General features: G+C 48.4%; 1 protein-coding gene and 1 long non-coding RNA gene across 2 annotated transcripts in view; one reads left to right on the top strand and one right to left on the bottom strand.

The window, feature by feature from the left end:
* Window positions 1-24046, bottom strand: part of LOC130604967 (uncharacterized) — a 51445-nt gene extending 27399 nt beyond the window's left edge. Inside the window, exon 1 of the long non-coding RNA XR_008973578.1 lies at window positions 23998-24046. This is a non-coding gene — a long non-coding RNA (uncharacterized LOC130604967). The remainder of the gene's footprint in view (window positions 1-23997) is intronic.
* On the top strand, window positions 670-14056 carry WSCD1 (WSC domain containing 1). The gene is made up of 8 exons (XM_057419988.1): window positions 670-1324; window positions 3234-3348; window positions 3753-3937; window positions 6146-6267; window positions 10477-10642; window positions 11462-11626; window positions 12265-12465; window positions 13664-14056. The coding sequence occupies exons 1-8, from the start codon at window positions 916-918 to the stop codon at window positions 14014-14016; spliced, it is 1716 nt and encodes a 571-aa protein (XP_057275971.1). The 5' UTR covers window positions 670-915; the 3' UTR covers window positions 14017-14056.
* Window positions 24047-24465: the final 419 nt, after the last annotated feature.

The following is a 24465-nucleotide window of genomic DNA, read 5'->3' on the forward strand; positions in this document are numbered from 1 at the left end:
CAAACATTCCCTGGCTTTTACCCACACTTCCCTGTTTGGCCACAGCACAGAAACCCACTGAAAACCAGCCGTATCCCCGGTGTCTGTTAAAGTGACAAGCTCAGCCCTGCGGCAATCCCCAAACCCCTTCCAGCACAAAGCCTGACTTTATTGTGCTGCGCAGAGATTAATAATTCTTATCATATCTATTGTGAGTTGATGCAATTTCTCCCCCCCACCCCGCCCCCCCCAACTGCTGTTTCCTTCTGATCTGCATGTGTAGCTTAGCTACTTATAGCTGAAAGGAAGGAATCTGATAATACCTTCCTAAAAAGGTGCCCGTACTGCGGCTGCCTGTTCCCGTGGCCGAGAATGGAGATGTTGGCTATTGGCAAAAGAAAAGAACTTTTTTCCCAACATCCCAAGAGAATTAACCTCATCATTGAGGTATTTCTTGTGCATTCCAAATTAAAAGAAAACAAAAAAAAGGAGGGGGGAAAAAAAGCTGAGGATCTGAAACCAGCTTCTGCTTAATCAATCATTCCCATTGGATTGTTGCTTTTAAAGTGCATCATTACAAACAACAGATGGAGGAGCAGCTAGAACAAGGGCGGGTGGGGGACTGTCACCCCTGGTGATGGGCATTTTCTGCTCGGATGGAACCAACTTCCCTGCTGCCGTTTCAGGTCTGAGCGGCGGCTGCTGGGCAGCTCCTGGAGCACAACGATGGCTTCACCCCGGGCACCTGCGGAGCCCCTCGGCTTGGCGGGCGCCTGAGCCCGGCCCCAGGCTGCTCCCTGCGCTGCGGGAAGAAGGCTTTTCCCTGGGAGAAGGCACCTTAGCGATGGGCTGAACTTACGGGAGGAACCAGCGCCCGGCCAGGCGGAGATTGAGGGGCCCGTTGGGAGGCGTGAAGGGCCTGGTTTCAGTAAGGGCATGGCCAAAGCTTTCTTCAGGCTACAGAAGTTTCTCCGTCGGACCCAGTTTCTGCTCCTCTTCCTCACAGCAGCTTACCTGATGGCCGGCAGCCTCCTGCTGCTGCAGCGGACCCGCCTCATTATCCAGCAAGGCTCTCGTGGGACCTCCGCCAGCCAGGCCCTGGCAGTGCTGGACGGGATGGCCGGGGCTGGGATCGTGGACCCGCGCCCTGCTCCCAGGCTGCTGGTGGGCATGGATGCGCTGCAGGATGCGGCCCCGGGCCAGCGGCACAGCCCGCGGTGGCTCGTGTCCCGCAACTCCGAGCTCAGGCAGCTGAGGCGAAGGTGGTTTCACAGGTTCATCAGCGACCAGGAGCCCATGCAGACAGCGGGGTTCAGAGCGATGAAGCACACTGCTGAACACACAGGTAAGGATGCACCCTGCCCCTGCGCTCATGGACCGCTCCTCTTCCTGTTCCAGTGCTTCATCACCCTTTTGGCAAATAAATTGTTCCTCAGCTCCATCTAAACCTGCCCTGGTGCAGCTTGAGGCCGTTTCCTCTTGTCCCATCCCTTGTTCCTTGGGAGCAGAGCCCAGCCCCTCCTGGCTCCATCCTCCTGTCAGGCAGTTGCAGGGAGCCATCAGGTCCCCCCTGAGCCTTCTCTTCTCCATCTGAACCCCCCAGTCCCTCAGCCGTTCCCCATCACCCCTGTGCTCCAGGCTCTGCACCAGCTCCATTCCCTCCTATGGCCCCACTCCAATACCTCAATGTCTCTCCTGCAGTGAGGGATCCAGAACTGGACACAGGATCCAAGGTGCAGCCTCATCAGTGCTGAGGGCTCAGGGTGGGGACCACGTCTTTCCCTGCCAGGGAGGCTGGCAAGTTCCATCAGTGCATCAAATGAAAACAGGAATTTGTTAAGTAAAAAATTAACATTTTCTGTTAGGAGTGCTTCCACGTATGGGGTGTTTCATACTGCTGCCCTGGCCTGGTTATGCCATTGCACAGGATGCAGAGGGACAGGAACTGAATCACCGATATGATGTTCTGCTCTAAGACCCCGAGTCTCTCACAGGACGTGATTTGGGATACCCCTGGGGTCTGGTGCTGTGGGAGGGATGCAGGGAGAGCACCCTCTGGCTCCTGACATGGCTCTTGGGCCCCACACACCGAGTTCCTCTGCTGCTGGTTTGAATCCAAGGGCCCAAATCCGAAGCCCCCAGTGAAATGCAGAACATCCTCACTGTAGGCGACCCCCAGCCCACCAGCAGTGTGCTCAGGGTGTGCATCACAGCCTGTGAGCTCTCCAATTGCACGTTCACAAATTACCAATGTGCAGGTCTTTGAATCTGCCCTTGTTTTGGTAATATTTTAGTGTTTGATTTGTTATTCCAGGCTCCAGAATCTCTATTAGAGTGCCTTAAAGTTTCCTTTTTTTGCAGATTATTTTATTGATAATATAATACTTTTTAGTTTTTTCATCATATATTCTCTTCCTGTCCAAGCTCATGTTATTTAACGTTCCTGTGTTGTCATCTCAATGCTTCTAAAATCAAATTTCCTTTTTCCTTCATATTTTAATGATAAAATGTACTTATATACACACAATTGCTGTATAATAGCAGGACTCCACATCATCCTTCCAATCGTATATTAAAAATGGCCTGGATTTTTATACTGTTTTGTTCATGACAACAAAAAAAAGGCTTCACATAGGATGCAGTCTAAGAGAAATATTTATCTTTCATATGCTAAGCAAAGCAAGACATTTTAAGAGATTCGTTTGCACCAGGGAGAAGGAGATAGTTGGATGCGATAACCAGCCAGTGCTGCCTAGTTAAGACTGAAGTTATCTTTCCATTATAGCTTTAATATAACTCTATGTACCCAAAGAAAATTGATTTTCTTAATATTTCTTTCTCATCATCTCATTATCAATGTGAGATTTTCAATAAAACTTGGGAGGAATCCAGCAAGATTTCTCCAGGTCTTTACCGCTTTGAAGAACACCTCCTCCTTCACTGCAGAGACTCACAGGGCACTGCCACGGAAGGGAGGGAGCAGGAGCTGCAGCTCGAGGTGGCCACAGCCTGGCTCTCAGCCTGCTTGAAGGAGCTGGAGGAAGGGAAAAGGCTGGTTTGCCTTCGGCTCATTTCCATTGGACACCCCTGCAATAGCACCAGTGAAGCTCAGCACCAGCAGCCAGGCCTGCAGGGTGGGCAGGTCGTGATGTGTGCCCCTGTGCGGCTTCTGGCAGCGAGTGCCGCTGGATGGATTTGTCCCTTTTCCCTGTGTCCATCCCACGCACGTTGTCCAACTCTGCTCTTGCGCACAGGTACCTACGTGGGATGCTTCAGCGATGAATCGAGGGAGAGGACGCTGAAGGGAGCTGTGTTTTATGACTTGAGAAAAATGACAGTATCCCACTGTCAGGAAGCTTGTGCCGAGAGGTGAGCAGGAACTTCTCAGGGCAAGTTTGCTCTTCTCTGAGTTTGAAATGGGAAAAGCATGCACACATTAAACACACAGCATGTGTGAAAACTGTGATTATCTCACACCTTCAGGCATGCCGTAGCTCTGCTGCCTTGCTTAAGTAGACTGTTTCACTGCTGCCTAGTCTCTTTATCATAGCACGGCTACTGACAGTAGTTTCCTGCTGTCCTGGTCAAGAACCACTGTTCTGTTAGATGGTCTCTGTGGTCTGTGGCGCATTGGAACGCACGTGGTGCCTGTCCCCAGGGCCGGCTGCGTCTCTGGAGCAGGGTGGCAGAAGCATATGCCTGCACGGGGACAGGTATGGACTCAAGAGCAGCCAGAATGCCTGTACCAGCGGTGCCTGCGTTTGTTCCCGCAGGGCTTACACCTACGCGGGGCTGGCGTACGGAGCAGAGTGCTACTGCGGGAACAAGCTCCCCGTGACCGCCTCCAAACCCGAGGAGTGCAACAGCGAGTGCAAGGGGGAGAAGGGCTCGGCCTGCGGAGGGGTGAACCGGCTCTCGGTCTACAGGGTGGAGGAGCTGCGGGCAGGAGCCAGGCGACGTAAGTGGGTGTTTATGTGACCGGGGGCAGGCGGCCTCTGCCAGGAGTGGTGCTGGCCCAAGCTAAGCCCAGAAATGATCCGAAACAAAGGACTGCAGCAGGACAGTAATTAGATAGTAAGCAGAGGAGGATAGTAAGTAGGAGGGACACCAATCTCTTTCCTAGGCAAGAAATATGAGATCAGAGTTTTGCTCTTCCAAGAACTTCTGTCCTAGTTGTGGTTGGGATTTCTGTTTCATCTTGAGATGACAGTGCTTACCCTACTTGTCATTCAGTCAGGTACTGTGGGAGATACAGCAGATAAACCTTTGGGCCAACACAAAGCACATAAAATACCTAACAGCTGAGCTGTCTTTACTTTTGGCAAGCTCACAAGATCTTACTATGTTATTTGCTGAGAAGAAGCACCAAGACCTTAGGTTGTGCCAGTATTGATGGTACTTCATTTCTTCTTAAAGACAAGTCAAGGTTTGTACAATAATCCACCCAGCTACATATAAATTATATATCAAAGGTACATAGACCTAAATTGCTCGTGTCAGGCTGACAGGCACATTGGCAGGTTTCCCAGGACATGCATCACTGTTTAAATCTTAAGCATAAAATATATATACATCTTTCACAGAAAAAGGGTGGCATTTATTTTTCTCCTAAGTGTTAATGAATTAGTCATCAAATTAGTCTAGCCTGCAGCTAGATTTGTATTTTGGTTGCCCTTAGTAATACCTGATATTTGACTGTTTGAAGAATCCCACTGACAAGCCCACAAGCTAGCTGAGAGGCCAACAGAAGCATTAATCACAATGAACAAGCACACTGGGAGGTAACTCTGACACCATCACAGCACCTGCGATGTGCACGATGCCATGCAGAGAACAGAGCTCATGTAAGGCTCCTGCTTGCACAGAGCACATCCAGTAGCATCTCCACTTAAACCTTCCCTGGGTTTGGCAGCTCCTGGTTCCATGAGCACCACAAACTGCACAGCTCCCATGCCAGGACTGTGCCCCATGTCACGTTAAATACGGGGAAGCTCAAAGCCTGAAGCCAATGCCCCTTCGCTCATGATGGAGAATCTGGGCCCTTCTGCCAGGAAATCCTTGCACAACCAAAATTCCCTTCAACACCGCATCTCTCCAGTCACCCAACTCATTTCCCACATCAGTTCTAGTGAGTGTTCTTTAAGGTAGCAAGTGGGTGCAGACCAGGAGAAGACCCAAATTCCCTCCTCAGTCCTCCTTCCTCCCTGTTGAGTCATGCTAAGTAGAGTTAGCACAGAGTGATGAAATAAAAGCATTTTCCACCTTTGTAAAGCCAAAACCAAGCCCTAGGAGTCAGAGACCCACTGAACACGCAGGCTCTTTTCTAAGCAGCCACACCACACCGTTTCCTCCGTTACCATCAGTTCATCTGTGCTGATGTGCAACCTCACTGGGGCAGGGAGTTCCCATACAGCTCTGGGTATCACCTGGTTCTGCCCAGGAACGTTGCTCTCTCAAGCAGGAGGGGATTGGTGCTGCTGCTTGTAACGAGCATTAGGGCCAAACCCTGACTTCAACCACAGCAATGCAGGACACGGGGCAGTTCTGCCAAGCTCCGCGGCACTGCCGCAGGAGCAGGACAGAGCAGAGGCCGATGCTGAAGACCTGAAGCAAGCCCTTCTCCCCCAGCAGCTCACAAAGCCTAGTTCAGATTTCCAAGGCTGCAGCAAACACCCTTGGTCTCAAAAGAAAGTGAGTGGGAAGAGAAGGGAGAGCTCAGCCGGAGCAGATGTGCAGGAAGGTGGCTCCCTGGCGGGGGCTCAGGATTCATTTAAATTCCATTCCTTTTCTGGTGCAGATCATGGGAAGCTTTGTAGATTTGTATCGGGGCTTTTAAGTCTTTCAGGGGAAAGCATGTCATGAAAAGAAGCCTGGGACCTGCAAACAATAGCAATGCCCTCCGCTGGTGGAATGCAATCTAAACCCTTTGCTGCAGCCCAGCTTTCGGTGGTTTGTACAAAGCCAAAGGCATGTGCTCCTTTCAATACCACAGGATTTGCAGCACAGTTTTCTAGTGTCTATCGTGGTTTCTTGGATTCTACAGCATTTGGAATATACAATTTATTTTATTATTTTTAGCTTCTGAACCTAATATTGTTCTTTGTGAAAGAGGCAGGATACTACGGACATTGTTTTCTCAAGAGAAACCTATTTCATATCCCTGCAGGAAGGAATGTTATCTATCGAGGATGTTTTAGAGCTCCAGCAAATTTAACAGACACCTTTCCAGCCTCTTTGATACAGCCCAATTTGACGGTGGAGATGTGCTCTGAATTTTGCTCCAAGAAAGTAAGAACAGTTCTCATTTCACATTCTTTCTTTTTGTTATTTTAAATTTTAATCTACTAAGGGAATAACAGAGATTAATGCTTTAGAGCTTTGAATTTGTAAATGAGTTTCTAAAGCACAAAGCTCATCACAGTAAATAGCCAGTGATGTATCTGGTCCAGCTGCTCTCCCAAGTGGGGCTGGTGGGACGGAAAGTCAGAGTGATGCCACTAAATATCACACACAGAAAAGCCGTTCTAAGCAAGGAGTATCAGCCATGAGGAAATTGATGCCATTTCCATGTCACACTCAAACCAAGCCCAGAGCCAGATCTGATCCCAGGGGATGCCTCGGTGGCCCCAGTGGCCTCCGGAGAGCAATGGGGAGCCCCTGTGGCTCCAGGGCAGGGAGAGGCAATCCCAGCGCCCTCCTCCTGGTGCAGCCCTGAGCTCCCCACAGGCAGCAGCATGCATGGCCACAGAAAACAGGAGGATCTAATGTGAGGCATCTACACCCAGTTTTTACACCAGTATGTAACTGTGTTGGCTGGGAACGTGAGACACTCAGATAAGCACACTGAAAGCAGATGGACTGTCTTGGTACTTTAATACAAATGTGTGTATTTCCACACCAGAATTTATACCATTTTCACTATAACCTATGTAATTTAGATCCAATTTATTTTAATTTAAAATGGAACCATTGTAGAACTTCATGTCAATATATAAGGCTACCAGAAGGCAAATAAGGTCAGTTGTGTGTCAGCTTTTGGACAGAAAGCGAGGACATACCAACATCTGCTGCCCTAGGGCACTCTCTTGGCCTGAAGCAGCGCCTTTGCTCATCCTCCACACTTATCACAGAGTAAGATTGTGGATGTAAGAACTGAAGGAGTTTGATGGACATGGGGATCTTCACAGGAGGGAACGTTCAGCTCAGAGCAGCCTCTGCTTCGGTGGCTGTTGTGGTTGGTTCCCTTCCTCCCCATCCCATAGGGCTTATTTTCTAGTTCAGAGGAGGGTTCACTGCGTGGTCAGATTCAGCCTGCAGCCACATCCAGCCTCATGCACTAAACTGAATGTTTATTACTTTGTCTTCTAGCATCACAAAACTGATTAAAACTATTAAGGCATGAACAACAAATCTTAATTAGTAGGTAAAGTGGGAAAGCTTTTCCCAGTCAACATACCCTCCATAGCAGCTCACCAATGTTTTACACATGCATGATGGGATTAGCTCTGTGCAGCCGGTTGCAGTGATTCACCCACATACCCTGTGTATTAACACACATGCACCCCCATGCATGTAAATGCATGGATGTCAGGACATCAGGAGCAATTATATCCAAAGTTCTGCTGTTAATCTATTGTGTAATGGTAGGAAGAAATCTTGATCTTTGTGTCAGTTTGCCCACATGTAACAATTATATCAATATTTACTTATGAAGTGCAATTGATGATTTTCAATCTGGGAGAATGGCATGAAATAGCTGGAGAAGCTCAAACACAAGGTCAGTGTTTTTTAGCACAATTGTGCCATTTTGGTGCGGGGAGATGTCTATTCTGAATTAATGAGGTAGAGCTCCTTCAAGGTTTTCTGGCCATGCAGCCAAAAAGTAAAAGCGTCTGAATGACTGAAAAGGATACAAAAAAGACCACAACTAAAACAGTACCATTTCAGCCCGACTTTCAAACAGGACTTGGCTAGAGGAGAGCAGCAGGATGGAGGAAACCGTCCATCTCTGTAGAACAGCTCGTGCCTTTCCAGAGCTGGAATCAATGCCTATTTGCTTGATGAAGCTTGTGTGAGAAAGCCATGAGCAAACCAGATATTCCAAAGGATTATCTGAACAGACTCCTGCAGAGAGGGCATGGAGAGGGCTGCAGAAATGATAGCATGAAGAGGAAAAGGTACTGAAGGAAGGTGAAGAAAAGGTTTGGTACCTCTCTCATTTATTCCTTCCCTAAAGTGGAGCAGGTAACACATCACCCCTGTGCCCACAGCCCTGCTGGACCCCATGGCACCCTTTGGAAGGTGACTTGGAAAGTATTCCCCTACAGGGCTGACAAGGTCTCCCTCCACTTCAGCAGCAGCAACTGCACATCCACAAGTCCAGTTATTATGCATTGGTTTGTGCTTTAACTCTAGAAACCAAAAGGCCCTGATGTGACACTACAAGCGTTTGTCCCAACTTTGGATCCTTTCCTTGCAAAATAACATGGACAGCTTCCTAGCCAGTAGCAACACACTCCTGAAATTAGGAACCCCAGTATTTCAGTGACTTTGCACACTTGGACGTTACCGACCCCATGGTGCTTTTACTTTTCCTTGTAAAGCAATACACAGAGCACAATGATTTGCTAATTTCAAAACCAGACCTGCTGGTTTGAATTCCAGATGTAGCTACGTGCCATTATTTACCCATAAACAAAAGACTCCTGGGACTTGGATCAAAATCCCAGGAGAATGTGGAATTCACGCAGAGGGTTTCCAGAGCTCCATTTAGATATTGTCATTATTTCCTTAACACAATAAACCAAGGAGCAGTGGGCCAGAGCCTCGGGCAGCGCAGGCACTCACGCTTCATTCAAGTGACCGTGCTGCCACCCCTGGGCCTGGGCGGCACTGCGCGGACCGGCGCTTCTGCAGGCACCGGAGCCCGGGGCAGCGCTTGGAGAGGTCTCTGCAAAGCCTCTCGCTCGCAGGTGCCTCTGCACAGGTACATTCCTATGCCAGGCTGTGTGTGAGGGCCGGGACATTTATTAATTTCTCAAGCTGAGAAAGGCTGCTTCCTCGCAAAGGGAAAATTCCCGACTGCAGGCAGAAACAGCCCTGGTTTGCTCCTGGATCAAATCTGTAGTTTCTGACAACATCGTACCTCATTTGCCAAGCAAATGCTGGCTGTTTGGGCGCACATGTGTTGTGTTTGACTCCTTATCAGAGGATGAACATGCGGGAAAGAGCAAGAGATAAGCTGCTCAGCAGTCCTGTCACACACTCCCAGGCTCCAAAAGACTTAAAAGGCAAAAAGTGTTGATATGGAAGTGGAATGGAACGCTCTGCACTTCAAGTAACCCCAAACTTCCTTCAGGTGTCCCCACAGACCTGCCCTGGGGACCCTGGAAACCCAGGGAAAAACATCCCCAGTCCCCTGGTAGAGAGGAGAGAACTGAACTTGAGGGCAGTTCCAGCACAGAAGTGCACCTTTCCTAGTGAGACACAAGCAACCCCTGATTTCTTCAGCAAATGATCAGCACGTTTCCCTTAAAGTTCCCTAAGCTCCCATCAGCGCCAGCCCAGCCCCACTGCCACAGCACCTCCTCGGGAATTACCTCCTTGCAATGAACACTACCTGTGAGTACTGTGTGGTTGCACACCTTACACCCTGCCCACGTACCTGTCATTTGCAGCACTCAGCCTGGATTTCAGGCGAGGTTTCCCTACCTAGAAGCAAGGTAGAGCCTCCCTCCAGCAGCAGGCACCGCAGGTCCCCTCTGCCTCTTCTGGCACAGCCCCGCGCTCACCCTCAGTGGGGTCCCTCTGAACACATGTGCCAAAAATGTCTTGGTACCACATTTCTAAGTGGCTTTTTCAGAAGCATTCACAGCAGCTCTCAAAGCCTCTGCCAGCCCTTCCGTGCATGTTCAGTTTTTGCTAGCTGGGAAGAAGTCACACTGAGACATGTACTTCTTTATGTTTTTTTTCTGGTTTTAAAATGGCATTAGTCAGTGGGTCTGAATTCCCTCTTTGCTTTAATTCTTTAAGGGCAAGCTTCCTCTACACAAACTCTGGTAAAAGCTGCATAAGGCAAACCTGTTAACAGTAGAGTGCTCAGTTTGAGGGAATGCAAGTGGAAGTTTAAAAGATGATCCAATTCAAAATGGGTGAAAATAAGAACCACTTTTCCTACACTGAACTCTTGCAGATGGAATTTCATACTAGAGGCTACAGGACTATTATAAAATTATGGGTTATGAATAATTAAGAAAATCAGAATATTTTGACTTCTCATGCTTTACGAGGTTTGTGTCTGAGAACCACTCTTAAAGCAATTGCAATATGAAAAGCACTAGAAGCATAAGACGCATGAGCTTTGCAACGATATATCAAACATCGTTTTGATCTTGACAGTGGCCTTGTGAAGATGTATTTCTCTTTGCATAGCAGCAGCATTCCCCGCTGGCTGTTGATGTGGCATTTACACACTGCTCTGTTTTCCCCCTTCTGCAGGAGTTTCCCTTGGCAGTGCTCCGAGCACGGGAGTGCTACTGCGGCTATGCCACCGGGCGCTTCTCGCTGCACAACGGGGCAGATGCGCTGCTCTGCAGCGGGCTGCACAACGCCAGCAGCACGGCCAAGGGACAGTACTGCCTGGTCTATCAGACCCCAGTGCAAGGTAGGAGCACCCACCCCACCGGGGCAGCCAGCGCTGCTGGGCATGGCCCCTGCACCCCTCAGCAGTGGTAGGGCTGATCTCTGTTCAGAGGCTCGTTGAGGAATGGAGAGCATAATGCATAGTTCATAATTTATTTCCTGGCTTCTTGTTGAATTGTCAGAGGGTCAGGACTGGCTCTCGTCCTACCCTTGCTTCTGGGGGCAGGCTAAGAAATAAGGCTTTACAAAATAAAGAAATAAGGATTTACAAAAGCATGGTAGGCTGTCATAAAGTACCTCTAAAGTATGGAGACCAGTGCCCAGCCCCCATGGAGATGGACACAATAGGGCTCATCACTACCTTGGACCCTTCGGAGAGGACAAAGAGAGACAGGACATTAGGAGACACAGCTAGAGGTTTAACTGAAGCAGCTCCTTCCAGTAGGAGGGGTTTCTCCTGCGTTATAAAACTGCAGTTTCCAGGTGTAATGGCATATTCAGGTTTCATTGAAAAGCCAACCTGCCAGGCAAATAGCCCCTAACAAACAGGCATCAAGGGGCTTTTATCACAACTTGCTGGCAAGTACAATGGGTTGCCGCAGATCTTTCAAAAAAGCATTGCCTAACACAAAACCAGCAAAACCTCTTCCGAGGATAATCTCTCTGGCCTCTCACGGCTGAATTAATTTGGGGAAGTAGCTGACTCACAACTGGACTCAAATTGATATCCTATATTTGCAAGAGAGAAAAGAAAGAAGCAATAAACGCTGTAATCAAGAGCTGTCAGGGAAATTATTAAAAAGCCACAGTGCTAACAATGAAATATCTTCTGTACTCGCAGACACCCGCTGCACCGACAGGAAATTCTTAACCACCAAATCCAAAGTGTTTGTTGCTTTGTCGAGCTTTCCTGGGGCTGGGAATACGTGGGCTCGCCATTTGATAGAGCATGCCACAGGATACTACACGGGAAGCTATTACTTCGATGGAGCCCTGTACAACAAAGGTACTGCGTCCCCAGGGATGGGGCACACAAAGCCCCTCTGAGGCACGGAGCTTTGCTTGCTCTGGCATCCTCCTGCTGGGACCCAGCGGGTGCTGCCCTGCTCAGCACACTGGCAGAATTCAAACCCGTGCCTGGAGCGAGGCATCGCTCACGGTGCTGGCAGCAGTAGGGGTGGCTCCAACAGCTCCACAGGCAGCTGCTTTCACAGACCACAGCCAAAATGTGCAGGTCACCTGCACTGGTGCTGCTGAGCACACACACGTGCACAGCTCCCATCTGAAAGACTGGTCCAAAAGACCAGCTGACTAAAATGCCAACTAAACCGAGCCTTGTGTAGCACAGGAAACAGCATTTTAAAGTGTTCCTGACTGTGCTGGCAGGGCAGCAACCTGCATGGGCACGATAATCAGCAAGCACGAGCAGTGGCCCTGTGCAAAGCAGCCCCTGTGCAGTGAGGTGCTGCCTGCTTCTCCCCAGCGGAGGAAAGCCATGCTCCCACGCACACCCAGCTCAGACATGGGTTTGACAGGCTGGTCCTCCCACTGCAGTTTTACACCACTGTAGAGAGTGATTTAGCATGTGAAAGGTACAGGCACATCATCAAGCAGAAAAGCCAACAATCCTGTCTTGTAAAACAGGTTTTAAAGGAGAAAAAGACCACTGGAGGAGTAGAAGGACCATCTGTGTGAAAACACACGAGAGTGGCAAGACAGAGATTGAAATGTTCGACTCAGCGATCCTGCTGATCCGGAACCCGTACAAGTCTCTGATGGCGGAGTTCAACAGGAAGTATGCGGGGCACCTGGGCTATGCCACCGACCGCAACTGGAAAAGCAAAGGTAAAACATCACCCCGGGGGGGCACTGCTGCTTCGGACACAGCTTCAAACCCAGCACACTGGGGAGAGGGAGCTCACCGGGACCAAGCGAGCCCTGCAAACAGTGGGACTCGAGTCCCACCGCAGCCGAGCGTAGTCCCCAGAGTGCTCGGACCTGCACTTGGGGAGTGCCTGGGGTCTCGCTGCACATCCAGCACCAAACCTGTGCCCACAGGCGTGCAGCAACACTGCTGCCATCGTGCTGTTTGGCAGAGAAAACATGTCCACGTCCAACATCCCTGCGTACAGCCCATTTGCCAAGCTATGTGAGGTGAAGAGCATTTGCCCCTGCAGCATGTAATAAACATGAGAAGTCTTATTTAAGATTGGAGGATTCAATGGAGCATGACATTTCCTGAAGGAAATTTTACAGCGCTGCACAGGTGCTACGGCACTGCAGATAAAGAAGGATAATAGCAATAAGGGGACTTGAGATTCAGTGTTCCTTGAACACACAAAAAGAGTTCAGAATATGCCTGCCACGCTTCATGCGTTTGACTGGCAAGCTGATAGCGTGACTGTGATTTCCCCACTGAACACACTGCTGCATTCAGACAGCAGCAGAGGAGGGATTCCACTTGCATATCTCCTCATGCATATTTTAGGCATTACAGCTGTGCCTTGGCAAGCCTCACAGCACAGGGCTGAGGGAGGCTGGGGAAGTGTTCTCTCTCACAGCACATTTCTTTCCCAAGATCATGTATTACCTTTCATCACTCACAACTCAAAACCTATTCATCAAACCCAGACAAAACAGCCCTTAGTAAAAAGTCCAGAGGGAATGGCTTTCCCATAACAATTTGTAGTTTGCTGTACATTTCAGCCACAAGTGCTCTTTGTCCAGCCCAAAAGCTTTAGCTAGGACTACTAGATTATCATAAACAGCAAATAGAGACTGAGGTGTCATTAATGGTAGGCAGAGGTAGGAAAATCACTCGGTAAATCCTGTCCCTGTGATCGTGGTGGGCGACCCGAGGTCCCTCCCATGTGCCAGGCACAGATGAATCTTCCGAATGCATCCTATTCCCCAGTGCACGCCCATGCAGCACCACCAGACCGTGCCCAGCAACGCCAGTCCTGCTGCACAGGTAAGGCTGGGAACGCGGCTGCCGCGCAGCATGGCTAACGCTGTCTCCTCTCCCTGGTTTCCCGGTGCGCAGAGTGGCCGGATTTCGTGAACAGCTACGCGTCCTGGTGGGCCTCCCACGTCCTCGACTGGCTCAAGTACGGGAAGCGCCTGCTCGTCATCCACTACGAGGACCTGAAGCAGAGCCTCATCCCCAAGCTGAAGGAAATGGTGGAGTTCCTGAACATGACGGTGACAGAGGACAGACTGCTCTGTGTGGAGAACAACAGGGAAGGGAACTTCAAGCGGTCTGGTGCTAAGCAAAAGGATTTTGAGCCATTCACACAGGAAATGAAAGATCTTATCAACAGGTACATCCTGACAGTGGACGAAGCCCTGAGGGGAAGAAACTTCACAGGGCTGCCCAGAGAGTACGTGCCGAGATGATGACCTGGTGGTGCTCAGTGCTGAGCTTACAAACAACATCATTTTTCTCAAAAATACAAAACTAAAACAACCCCACAAAAATAGTAATAAAACAGGAACAGAGCTTGATAGCCGTTAAAGATACTTGTGGAGCCTGCTGAGCAGTGCAAATTCTCCCACTCAAGGGTGTTCTTCAGAGCACTAAGTGCTCCAGAAGGCAAGCAATGAAGGATGGAAATTGGGTTATAAACCAGGGCGAAAAGCTTTTAGTGTCTACCTGCGTGTGCCCCTCCTGCACCAGCAGCTCAGAACCTCACCGGGAGCACCCCTACTTCTGCTGCGGGCATCCTGCCCTGCTGCCGTCACAGACCTGCCAGGGGCCACGTGGGCTCCTACAGCACCGCATGGGACAGGGATGCATGGAAAGGGGGAGGGAAAAGGCACCTGGACACTGATGGACGGTTCCCATCGGAGCAGTTAAGGAGGTCACCTTCTTCCAGTCCAGCCCACGAGCTTCCCCCCGGGGTTTGCTGGTTGGGTCACCTGCCATGGCAGAGGCAGAGGTGCAGGGGGAAAAAGTGTCCATGTGCTGGGCAGGGGGGGCTTCAGGACCCACCCCAGGCTCCCCTGCATGGCCAGGGCCATGTGAGCCCCACAGGGAGGTGGCAGCCGCAGTGTGCCCCCGTGAAGAGGGGACCTGGGACCTGCAGGACAGAACCTCAGCATGGCCAGAGGTGGGCTGGGTATTGCCGGTCCCAGAGAGACCCCAGGGGCATGGATGAGGCCTCAGAGGGGTGGCAGAGGAGGGATTGTGTCCGTGCTGGAGGCTCAGCACAGGTTTCGGCACCTCCATCTCTGTCACCAGAGCCACAGTGAGTCTGCGACAGCCATGTGTGGTTGGTCTGTGGTCCCCTGTGGTTCACTTCACCCTGTGCTGTGCTGCAGCAGAGGTTGGCAGATTGGATGCCTGCAGGCAGCTGCCACCGGAGCGGCTCGGAGATGGTGAAACCACGCAGCTGGAGAGGCTGCCCTGCTGCGAGATGCTTCTGTTCGTGTGAAATAAAGGATTCCTTGAAAACTTAAGTGAAAATATTAGTTTTAATAAAGCAACAAGTTTCTATAAAGGGAGCTGGGCTTCCTCTGCGTGTGTATCATTGGTGTTTTGACCATCCATTCATTTCTTCTAATGTTCATTCAGAACAGAGAGGGACAAGACCTTGTGCAAACTGAGCCAGTACAGATGCTGGACCAAATTTTACTGCGACGCCTCTGCTTCATACCAGGTCAGGAGTGAGACTAGCAATAGCTCTGCTAAAATCAGCCAAATGAAGTTGCATTTAGGACTGTCAGTTGGTGAATGTTCAGTTTTACTGAATTATTTCTCCCCCTGCATCCATGTTAATGAAACATAGGGGCAGATGGAGAAAACTACTAAAGAATAAAAACACTTCCCTGTGAGGCAGGTTTCCTACACTCAACAAGCTCTGCGCTTATCACACTGAGCTTTAATTAAGCAGGATGTTTTAGTCAAAAGAAAGAAGCTATCATGTCATTAAAAGCCATGTTGATGTTCACTCCACTCACATTTCCCTTAGTTTGTACCCAACGGCAGCATATTAGAAACAGGAACATGCGTGCAATGCCCTCAAGCTGTCAGTTTTCTCCAGGAAGTTAAAGCGATGATGAGTCATGAGCAGAACAAGAAGGAAGCAGAGAAGCTGCATTTGAAAAGAGAAGAGTTTAACATTTGAATTTTCCAAAGGGAACAAGGCTGAAGTCCCGGAAAACTTTTACATGTAGGTGGGAGACTTCTCCCTACAGAGAGACTGGGTCAGTGTCTCAGAGATCTACTTGATCCTGAAGTGCACTTACACTCATCTATGGGGGGGAAGAAGGTAAGCTGTAGTAGGAACAGAGGGCATAATAGGCCAGAAAATGGGTTTGCTTCCTGGAAACACTGCAAAATAAAGCCTTTACAGCAGTACCAAAAAAGCACAGACGTCATCCCCAGCCTCCATACACAGTTCAGCCATTCTGCACTGCTTTATTAATTTTCCATTAAACTCATTTTCACTAAAACCTATTATTCACTGCTAAGACCAAGCTACTACTCTACTACAACAACATTAACCTCCATAAAATAATTAAGGGATGGATTATCAGCATGAGACCTTACGTGCCACCTCTCTGGAACCTAATGTGTCTTTCAATGGCCTGGAATATAATGAGATGTTCAAATATAGAAAGATGAGTTACTGCTTTCCTCAGTTGCGGCATTTATTCAGCCAGAAAGACCCAACTTCTCAACTGCATTACTTATAATTTACTTTTGACCCCGGTAGTTATGAGCAATCTTTAAGGAACCAGCCCTTTGAATCTCCTTTTTATATTGGCATCCAACAGATTTCCAGATGTACAAATTGTAATGGACTCTAAATCAGCTCTTCCCCTTTGAACCACAGCCTCTCATAGGAAGGCATTTTTTACCCTTCTTCATACTCAGACCAGCAAACCCCTCTCTCAGCATTTGCTCCTGTTCCTTACAGCATCTATTTACCTTCAGTTACTGGTTCTCGGGTCAGCGGTTTCCCCTGTCGCAGTACTCAGCCCAGACACGGTAGCCAGGCACAACCCACAGGCCTAGTCAGGGGCACTACAATGCTATTTTGGTGACAAATACAGGAACTCACACACACCTCATCATTCATAGCTGCATAATTTTGACCAAGCCATCTGCAATAGCAGCATAGAGAAGAATGGCTGCTCTTAAGCCCCATGAAATGGTGTCAAGCACTCCCATAAATGAAGAGAGATACGATTAAAGTGCATTATTAAAATGAAATGTTTAATGCAACAGTTCGGGTGGTGTGATAGGCCCAAGATTCTTAAATGAAATCAATTCTAATTGATGCTACCATTGCATCAGGCCAGTTCCTCTGCCCCACACCACAGGGCTGCATCCCTCCTCTCGGTCTGGAGCCAGCCTGTGCTCTCCCTGCCTGGGGAGGGTGGCCACAGGCACCAGGGTGGCGCCTGCCCACCTGGGGACACCAGGTGGGACTTTTCTGAGGTTCTAGGCTCACCAAAGCCTCGGCTGAGCAGCTCCAGTCCTGCTCCATGTGCCTGTTGCTGCTGCTGCCGCCTTCCAGCAGTGCCACCCATGGAGCCCTAAAGCTTCCGGCAGCAGATGTGATGCAGTTGCAGGCTGTTACGGTTACTGAAAAGGAGACACATTTTCTCCTGGGGACCATAGGGCAGAGATCTCTCAAGGTCACTTCTGCATCAGTGGGGTGCGTCAGAAGCAATCCTGCGCAGCTGGAGCAGCTCCTGCGGATACGCACTGACTGGATTACAAGCAATTATCCTGAAACCACTGCAGAGGCAGAACAAACGATCCCAGCCTTTGGATTTCTAAGATACGTCGAATGTCTGCATTAACCTATAATGCCTCTAAAATAAAGCATTAAGCACTGCCTAACAAAATCACACAGCTCATTTCATAGAAGCAAATTCATGTCACAATGGATAAAAAATACAGAGAGGGAAATGATTAAAAGGAAACACCTTGCTAATGACAAGAACATTTCTCTGACAAGTAGGGTTATAAAGGAGGGTGCGAAGTAAAACTGCACCCTTCATGAAGCACCAAATACACTGGAAACGAAACCAAATCTTCCACACTGGCTTCCCCGTTAAAGTGATGCTCTGGAAAACTGCCAGGTACTCGTAGGTATGTGTGTGTGTGACCGCACGGGTGCCTGGCACCACGACCTCAGCTCATCCAACCTCCAGTTCCTGGAGCCCACTGGGGAGCGCACAGCACCACACAGAGCACCCAGCACCACGCAGAGCACAGCGCAGCCGCTGTGCTCCCACGTGGGAGTTTGTGTGGTAGAACACTGTGCAGAACGTTTGTTTCCATCAAAACTGTATTTCTTTCATAGTCACTCGTCTAAATGGATTCTGCTGTGCCTGTTTTATGCCTCTCTCCATTCCAGCAGAGGCTAAATTAAGCTTTGAAGTTCAGTGAGAAATCCTAATGGCATAAAATTTCAGTGCCATTTCCCCAACTCCAGGGAATTAAAGAAAGGGGGAGAGAGAGAGGAAAGAAACCCCTCTTCTCCTTAAGTGTTTTCTACAGCTTGATTCTGAAATGACAGACTTTGAAAACAACCTTATGGCCTCACTTCATGCATTATTCATATATACTAAACCATGTAAATATAGTATTCAAAGGTTAAAATAAAACTCCTTTCCTGTACAGCCTACAATTATTTAATAGTAGGACACAGCAACTTACATCATTAATATTAAACAGCAGACAGTGGAAAAAAATGACCCAAAATGAGCATGTGCTTTTCTCCTCCGTATGTAACATCTACACATTGCCCAGAAAACTGGCAGGCTACAAACGTGCAGAAGGCTTTCCAGAAAGGAGGCACAAATTAAGCGCTTTAATTTTGAGTACAACTGCGTAGCTGCCAGTTTCCCCTTGACTAAGTATGGGGTCTGTCAAAATATCTATTTGCAAGGATTTTCCTGGCATGGCAATAGTCTTAGGGGATCAAGTACCAGCCGTATCTCAGTTTTCAGGAATAATAATGACAATTTAGTCCCAATCGGATGATAAATTAAGAGCTTGTATTCAATTACTACAACAATAAATAGGATGTACCTGGAGGGTACCCGGTATACATGAGCCTGGACTAATTTAAGCCTGTGTCCCCCAACTGCAGAACTCGTGTACAACTGCGTGCCACGGGAGAGCCTGCAGGTGCTGTGCAGTTCAGACAAATCCTTGCCCAAGGAGCAGGTCTGCTGATGGAGAAATCTTTTTTCAATTATTAGTGTGTCTTATCATAAACAGACACCCACATTTCAGGTCTTTCCCCTTCCCCAGAAAACTCCCCTGGTGTAAGCCGAACTCAGCCCAGCCCCTGGCCCCAGCACAGTGCAAGGAGGGGTAGGAGGACCAGAGGGATGCTCCCTGAAGAACATACGTGCATTGCAGGCAGCCTATTACATTACTTGTTTTATGGCACATTCACTACCAAGAAGGTCAATCTGGTATAGATTAGAAAGAACTGCCTTTCCTCCTCAAGGTACAGGGAAGTTAACGTTGAAGGATGAAATTTACTTTCAAACCAAATGGCAGCACCAGCCCTTTCATTTTCCAGTCTGCTAAGGTCAATTTCGAATGTTTAAGTTGAGCTGTATTAGCTCAGAAGGCCAATAAAGATCCATTTGCAAGACTGTTTCTCCTGTAACATCAGGATCCTCAGCACAAGAGAGCATCTCCCACAGCATCTCAGCTGCAAGAGGCATTTCAACAACAGCTCAAATCATCCCATCTATTGCTGCTACCTTGAGACTGCAAGTTTTCCTGTGCACAGCACCACTCACAGCACCCTCCAGTGTCACCGAGTTCACCACTGCAGATGGGCACTAACATGTACAGCATCGGGCACGTTATAAGGTCAGGCAGCCCACCTGGATCTGCTTAACCCAGTGCAGCTGCTCTCCATTCAGCCCCTTGCAGTTAAGCCAGGGGTCCCTGTAGTGCCCCATGCAGCAGAAAATGCCTTGAAGCATCAGCAGCGTGACATAGACAGGAGGATGAAAAGGTTTCTGTGAAGGCACTCGCTTGTCATTGCCTCAGCGAGAAGAGTTTACTATGAGATTACATTAAAATTAACTATGACTAATTCCCAAGTTCCAGTATGAAATTTAATGGGCATTTTCTAACCCATTTTGTCTATAGCAACTCTGTTCTCAGGTCCTGACCATCTCCAGCATGCGTACAAGAAAAACACCCAAAAGGGACAGTAACAGCTTGTGATTAAAACGTTCATGGCCTGCACAAAGTATGTGTGGTGAACACGTGTAAAACTGCCAAATGTGAGAGTCCATGTTTCTGCTATACACAGGCAAGCTGTGAGAGAGAGGAACAAAGTAATAATGACAGGCTGCACAACTTACCGAGTCCCCAAAGACCCTGGAACGGCTGTGGGTGGAGCAATTCCCAACATTGGATCACTATACAGTAGGAAAAGGCATGAAGATTTCATGGAAACTGGAAGAAATTGCATTCTCAAATGCGACTGTAACAAAAAGAACCACCCATGAGGGCAGATCAGTCCTCTTTGAACCTGGCGACACCAACCAAAAACTGCTCGAAACCCAAAACACCTCCGCAAATTCTGTGCTCTCTTGGCAATGTCAAAGGTACCATTTCACTCACCACTGTCACCATTAAATGTCCTTGCTGAAGGAGAAAACAAGCCCAAGCTTTGACCATGCATGCATTACTTCTAATGTTCATGCAGAAGAGAGAGCGACAAGACCTTCTGCCTTTGACAACTCTTTACCAGCTGCGAACAGGATTAATCCTAATTGCCAGGGACAGAAATCCTGTTAGGCTCTCCAGCCCAGCAATTTGATAGGGCAGGATATTCCCCTGGGCTGCTAGGTTATTATCTAGTGCTTCGTTTAGTGTGCCTGTGAGGTTTTTGTGGATGTCCCTAACTAGCACCTAAGCAACTCTCGAGTTAATTACATTGCTAAGAAAGATCAATAAATATCATGGACCCTTCAGTTCTCCCAATTCAGGTCACTCAGACACACTAGGCCAGTGGGACGCTATCAGATACTAGTTGCCAACAAGAACATCCTGCATCCTCTTCCTGCCCTGGCAAAAACTGCTTATGGAAAAAGGCCATGGCCAAAGCATCCCAAATTAAGAAAATACCCTGGGGAGAAGGGTAGGGGGAAACCAAAATAAACAGAGTGGCAAAACAGCATCTGTGGAAAAAGATTTGGATTAGTTCCAAGTTAGCTTTACCATCTCAGTTTACGGTTGTCTGGTTTTTAAGCAACTGAAGGTGAAGCAACACCCTTTCTGGGCCCATTTTCTTCCTCAGACTAATTACATTCATTCACACACAAATGGTCCTTTCATCTCTCATTTTAAATGGCAGCAATATGAGAGTAAAGAGATTAAAATCTCAAATTTCTTCTGGGACAGGAAACAGAATCTTCTGCTGGCATCGACAGCATCTACAGTTCAGATTAGGCTCTGAGCTCTTTTAAACATCAGGGTGCATTACAAACACTTGTACAACCTCTACCTTCTCTCCAGGCACAGCAAAATTCTTTTCAATGTACTTTCTGCATTGACCAAGGTCTGTTCATTTTTATCTGCCATTGCTGTTAATACATGGCCAGTCAGAATTAGAACAAAGATGTGAACTGCACACTGATGTTCTCTGGAGTCGCACAAGGAGCACTCTTGGTTTATAGGATAACCACAGCCCAGAATCAGCACACTTCTGTCAAGTTAGAAAAGCCAAAACACTTCATTTTAGCACACCCCGAGAGATACATGCCAAGTGTGAACATGGCCAAGCTGCAAATGGCTAAAGCATTAGCATATATGCAAAATAACTTTAATCGGAACCATGCAGCGTGGAACTTCCAAAACAACTTGTTTCCACAGCATTTTAGGAGACCAATATTGCTATTTGCTCTCAACTAATGTTCAAATCTAGAAATAGGCCTGCACCAACAGTATTGAGAAGTAAAAGTCACACAGTATCAGAACAACAATGGCCAGCCCTGCCTGGTTTATCTGTCCTAGGAGCACAATAAACCTTAAATGAAATAAAATAAAAAGAGCAGAATGAAAAATGAGAATGGCTTTTATTTAACTAATCTAAGAATTAATTAAGATAAAGATTTGCTGTCAGCTGTGAGCATCAGACACACACAACATTATTCTAATAGCGGCTTATTACATTATTTTTCTGCTAGAATGCAGTATTGATTGGAAATCCTTGGGATGGAACAAATTGAATATTTGAGCAAATTTAACAACTGTTTACTTACAAACGCAGACACCGACCATTCATTTGAAATGAGCTTACAGCCAAGCTCAAGACACTGACAAAGAGGGGCCAACGCAGCCACAGGTCAGAGCCCGGGCTGTGTCACCATGCATGGCACAGCCATCTGAACCAGCAGTGTGCCACTGGCACTGCACCCGCTGCACCTTGCGCTCAGATTTCTGGATTCCACGGCCACAACTCAATCGGTGCCGAGGGCTCAGGGCTTTTGCTTGTCCTCATTCAGTAAAACACTGCCCAAGAAGCTTGCAGAAGGAAAAAAAACCAACCACGCACGCAGCAGGAGACGAAAATTCCCTGCACCTCTCAGCACACAACATGAAACATGTCAGCCCTGACCCCGAGAACCGTCCTTTGCTGCAGCAGCACGGCTTGGCCTACATGTCTGCTTTGATCAGTATTACTAAGAGCACAGAACAGCCTTCCTACTTCCAGCGGGGCTGCCTCCAGGTCTGAAAGAGTCAGTGCATGTATTTCAATTGGAAACAATAGCACACACACTCTCTATAAATACTTTCCATTGTGTCAGCATATGCAGAAAGCTCAGGGGGCAGCTCAAGCCTCTGCTAGTGCCCGTGTTCAAACTGCTCCTGCTTTCTGAGGTTTTCATTCTGTATTATTTATGTTGATTTAAATTTTACTCATACTACCAAGCCTGGTTGCAGACCTCTAACTTAAACAAGTACCTGCAAGGTAGAAGGGGGTGGAAATTAACAGAACAATACCTCAATATACTGATTGCCTTATTTTACATGAGCTATACCCAAACACACATTTTGCTTCAAACAGCACAAAGACCTGAAGAGTGGCTTCTTTTTGCCCAAAGCAGACAGAAAACTTTCTCCCCATTTCAACCTCACTGTTGAACCTGGATATCACAGCGGCACCGGAGCCCCCATCACAGCCCTGCACTGCACGGGTGCAGAGGCTGGTCTCTGCCCTCCGGCTCCCTCACCATCAGGGCTTGGTTTGTAGGCGATAGCACGGCAAAGAGGAAATGTGAGGAAAGGCAGAGGTGAGACAGTGGTGCCCCAGCACCCACTTCCAGTACGGAAGAAGCCATTAACGTGACCACATCCACCAAGCTGCAATGCCCTTGGTCGCTGTCACAGCAGGTTTGCAACCAGCAGCTCTGTGCATTCCCAAGGATTTAGGAAGTACAGGAAGTACAAAAAGAGAAGAGCAAGAGGGTTTTCCGTAGCAATTTGCCTCAGCGCAGGCTTTAAACCCCCAATTTATCTCTGTCATTGCCAACATTTATCTTAATCTGTTGCTCTGTCCCTTCCTCACCGTTAAGAATCCCAGAAGGATACGGAGCTGATATACATAAAGAACTGCATTTCAATTAGCGCAGGCTCATGCTAATTTCTCCACACACACCTAAACCACTTTAGCTCGCTCTCTTCTCACTGCTGAGCCCCTGGAGAAAATGCTTCTCCATATTTATTTTGCCTGCAAGTTGGTATTTATCACCCTCCGTGGCTGTGTCAACGCCAGGCAGGTTTGCAAGCAACGCCTCCATCTTCCACCTTCCCAGAAGTAAATAGTGCCATTAAAATGAGCAGCAATTTAAATATTATCATGAGGTTTCCAGATTTAAACAATGTCCCAGCTGCACAGCGCCTTGCTCTTGTTTGGATCAGCGCTTTAAAGAGAACACACAATATTAACTGAACACACACGTTCCATGCTTTCAGCAGAGCACCATGCACAGGGCACATGAAAAGCACAGGTTTTTCTGAAGAGCTGACATCGGTGGCACACTTAAGCAGAGCCACGGGTGCGTTCTTAGCAAAGACAGGATGAGCCGGTAACACCAGAGCAGCTGCCAAGGAAGGGGCTGCAGCAGGGGTTGCCAGGGACCCCTCTGCTCCCACAAAGCCAGCAACACCAAGCTTCTCCACACTGCTAGCAAGGACCCGTGTCCTACCAACCCAGCAGCTACAGCCAAGAACTCACCCAACACAGCACGTGCAGGAACAGCTAAATTCCCAAGCACAAACCACCCCTTGACAGTCACTGGGAGCTTTGTTGCACTGCCCTTGTTAATCTGAGCCTTTGCTCGGGATGAACAACAAAGGAATGAGAACATTTTACTTACTGAGTCAAGCCAAGACCCGACAAACACACAGGAGCCAGCAGTCCTGAGGTCCTCCTGCTGCTGAGGACCCTGAGCCAGCCCCAGGATCATCTTATCACCTCCTCCATCCACCCCAGCGCAGCTGCACAGGGTTAGCACCTCGTTAAGCAGAGGGCCTGCCCTGGCTGGGAGGGTCACTGGGGTTGTTCTCATCCCTGCAGCACAGCTGATGCACCAGAGCACAGGGGAACCATGCCCAAAGTGAGTAATTCAGTTAACCCTGACTAAAAAGAGAAAGAGAAATACCCCTCCCTGATGAAGGAGCAAAGGCAGGAGTGGGAACTTTCTGGCATGGTGCTACTAAGGATAACTCCTGCTGGTACTGGGCTTTGTTAAACCAGTGTCTTGTGGTTGTAGCTCAAGCACTTGTATCACTTCATTTTGTTTTCTTCCCTACCTCCATAGCCGTGATGTGTCCTGCCAAGGGGC

Source organism: Pezoporus wallicus, unplaced genomic scaffold, assembly GCF_028554395.1.
Source record: "Pezoporus wallicus isolate ANWC-B61680 ecotype Strahan unplaced genomic scaffold, APGP_CSIRO_Pwel_v1 contig_12814, whole genome shotgun sequence".
NCBI lineage: Eukaryota > Metazoa > Chordata > Aves > Psittaciformes > Psittacidae > Pezoporus > Pezoporus wallicus.

Excerpts from the sequence above, each read along its gene's own strand:
- WSCD1 (XM_057419988.1), top strand. The coding sequence starts at position 916 with ATGGCCAAAGCTTTCTTCAGGCTACAGAAGTTTCTCCGTCGGACCCAG. Across the intron at positions 1,325-3,233 it reads GCACACTGCTGAACACACAG|GTACCTACGTGGGATGCTTC; the intron begins GTAAGGATGCAC and ends TCTTGCGCACAG. Across the intron at positions 6,268-10,476 it reads CTGAATTTTGCTCCAAGAAA|GAGTTTCCCTTGGCAGTGCT; the intron begins GTAAGAACAGTT and ends CCCCTTCTGCAG.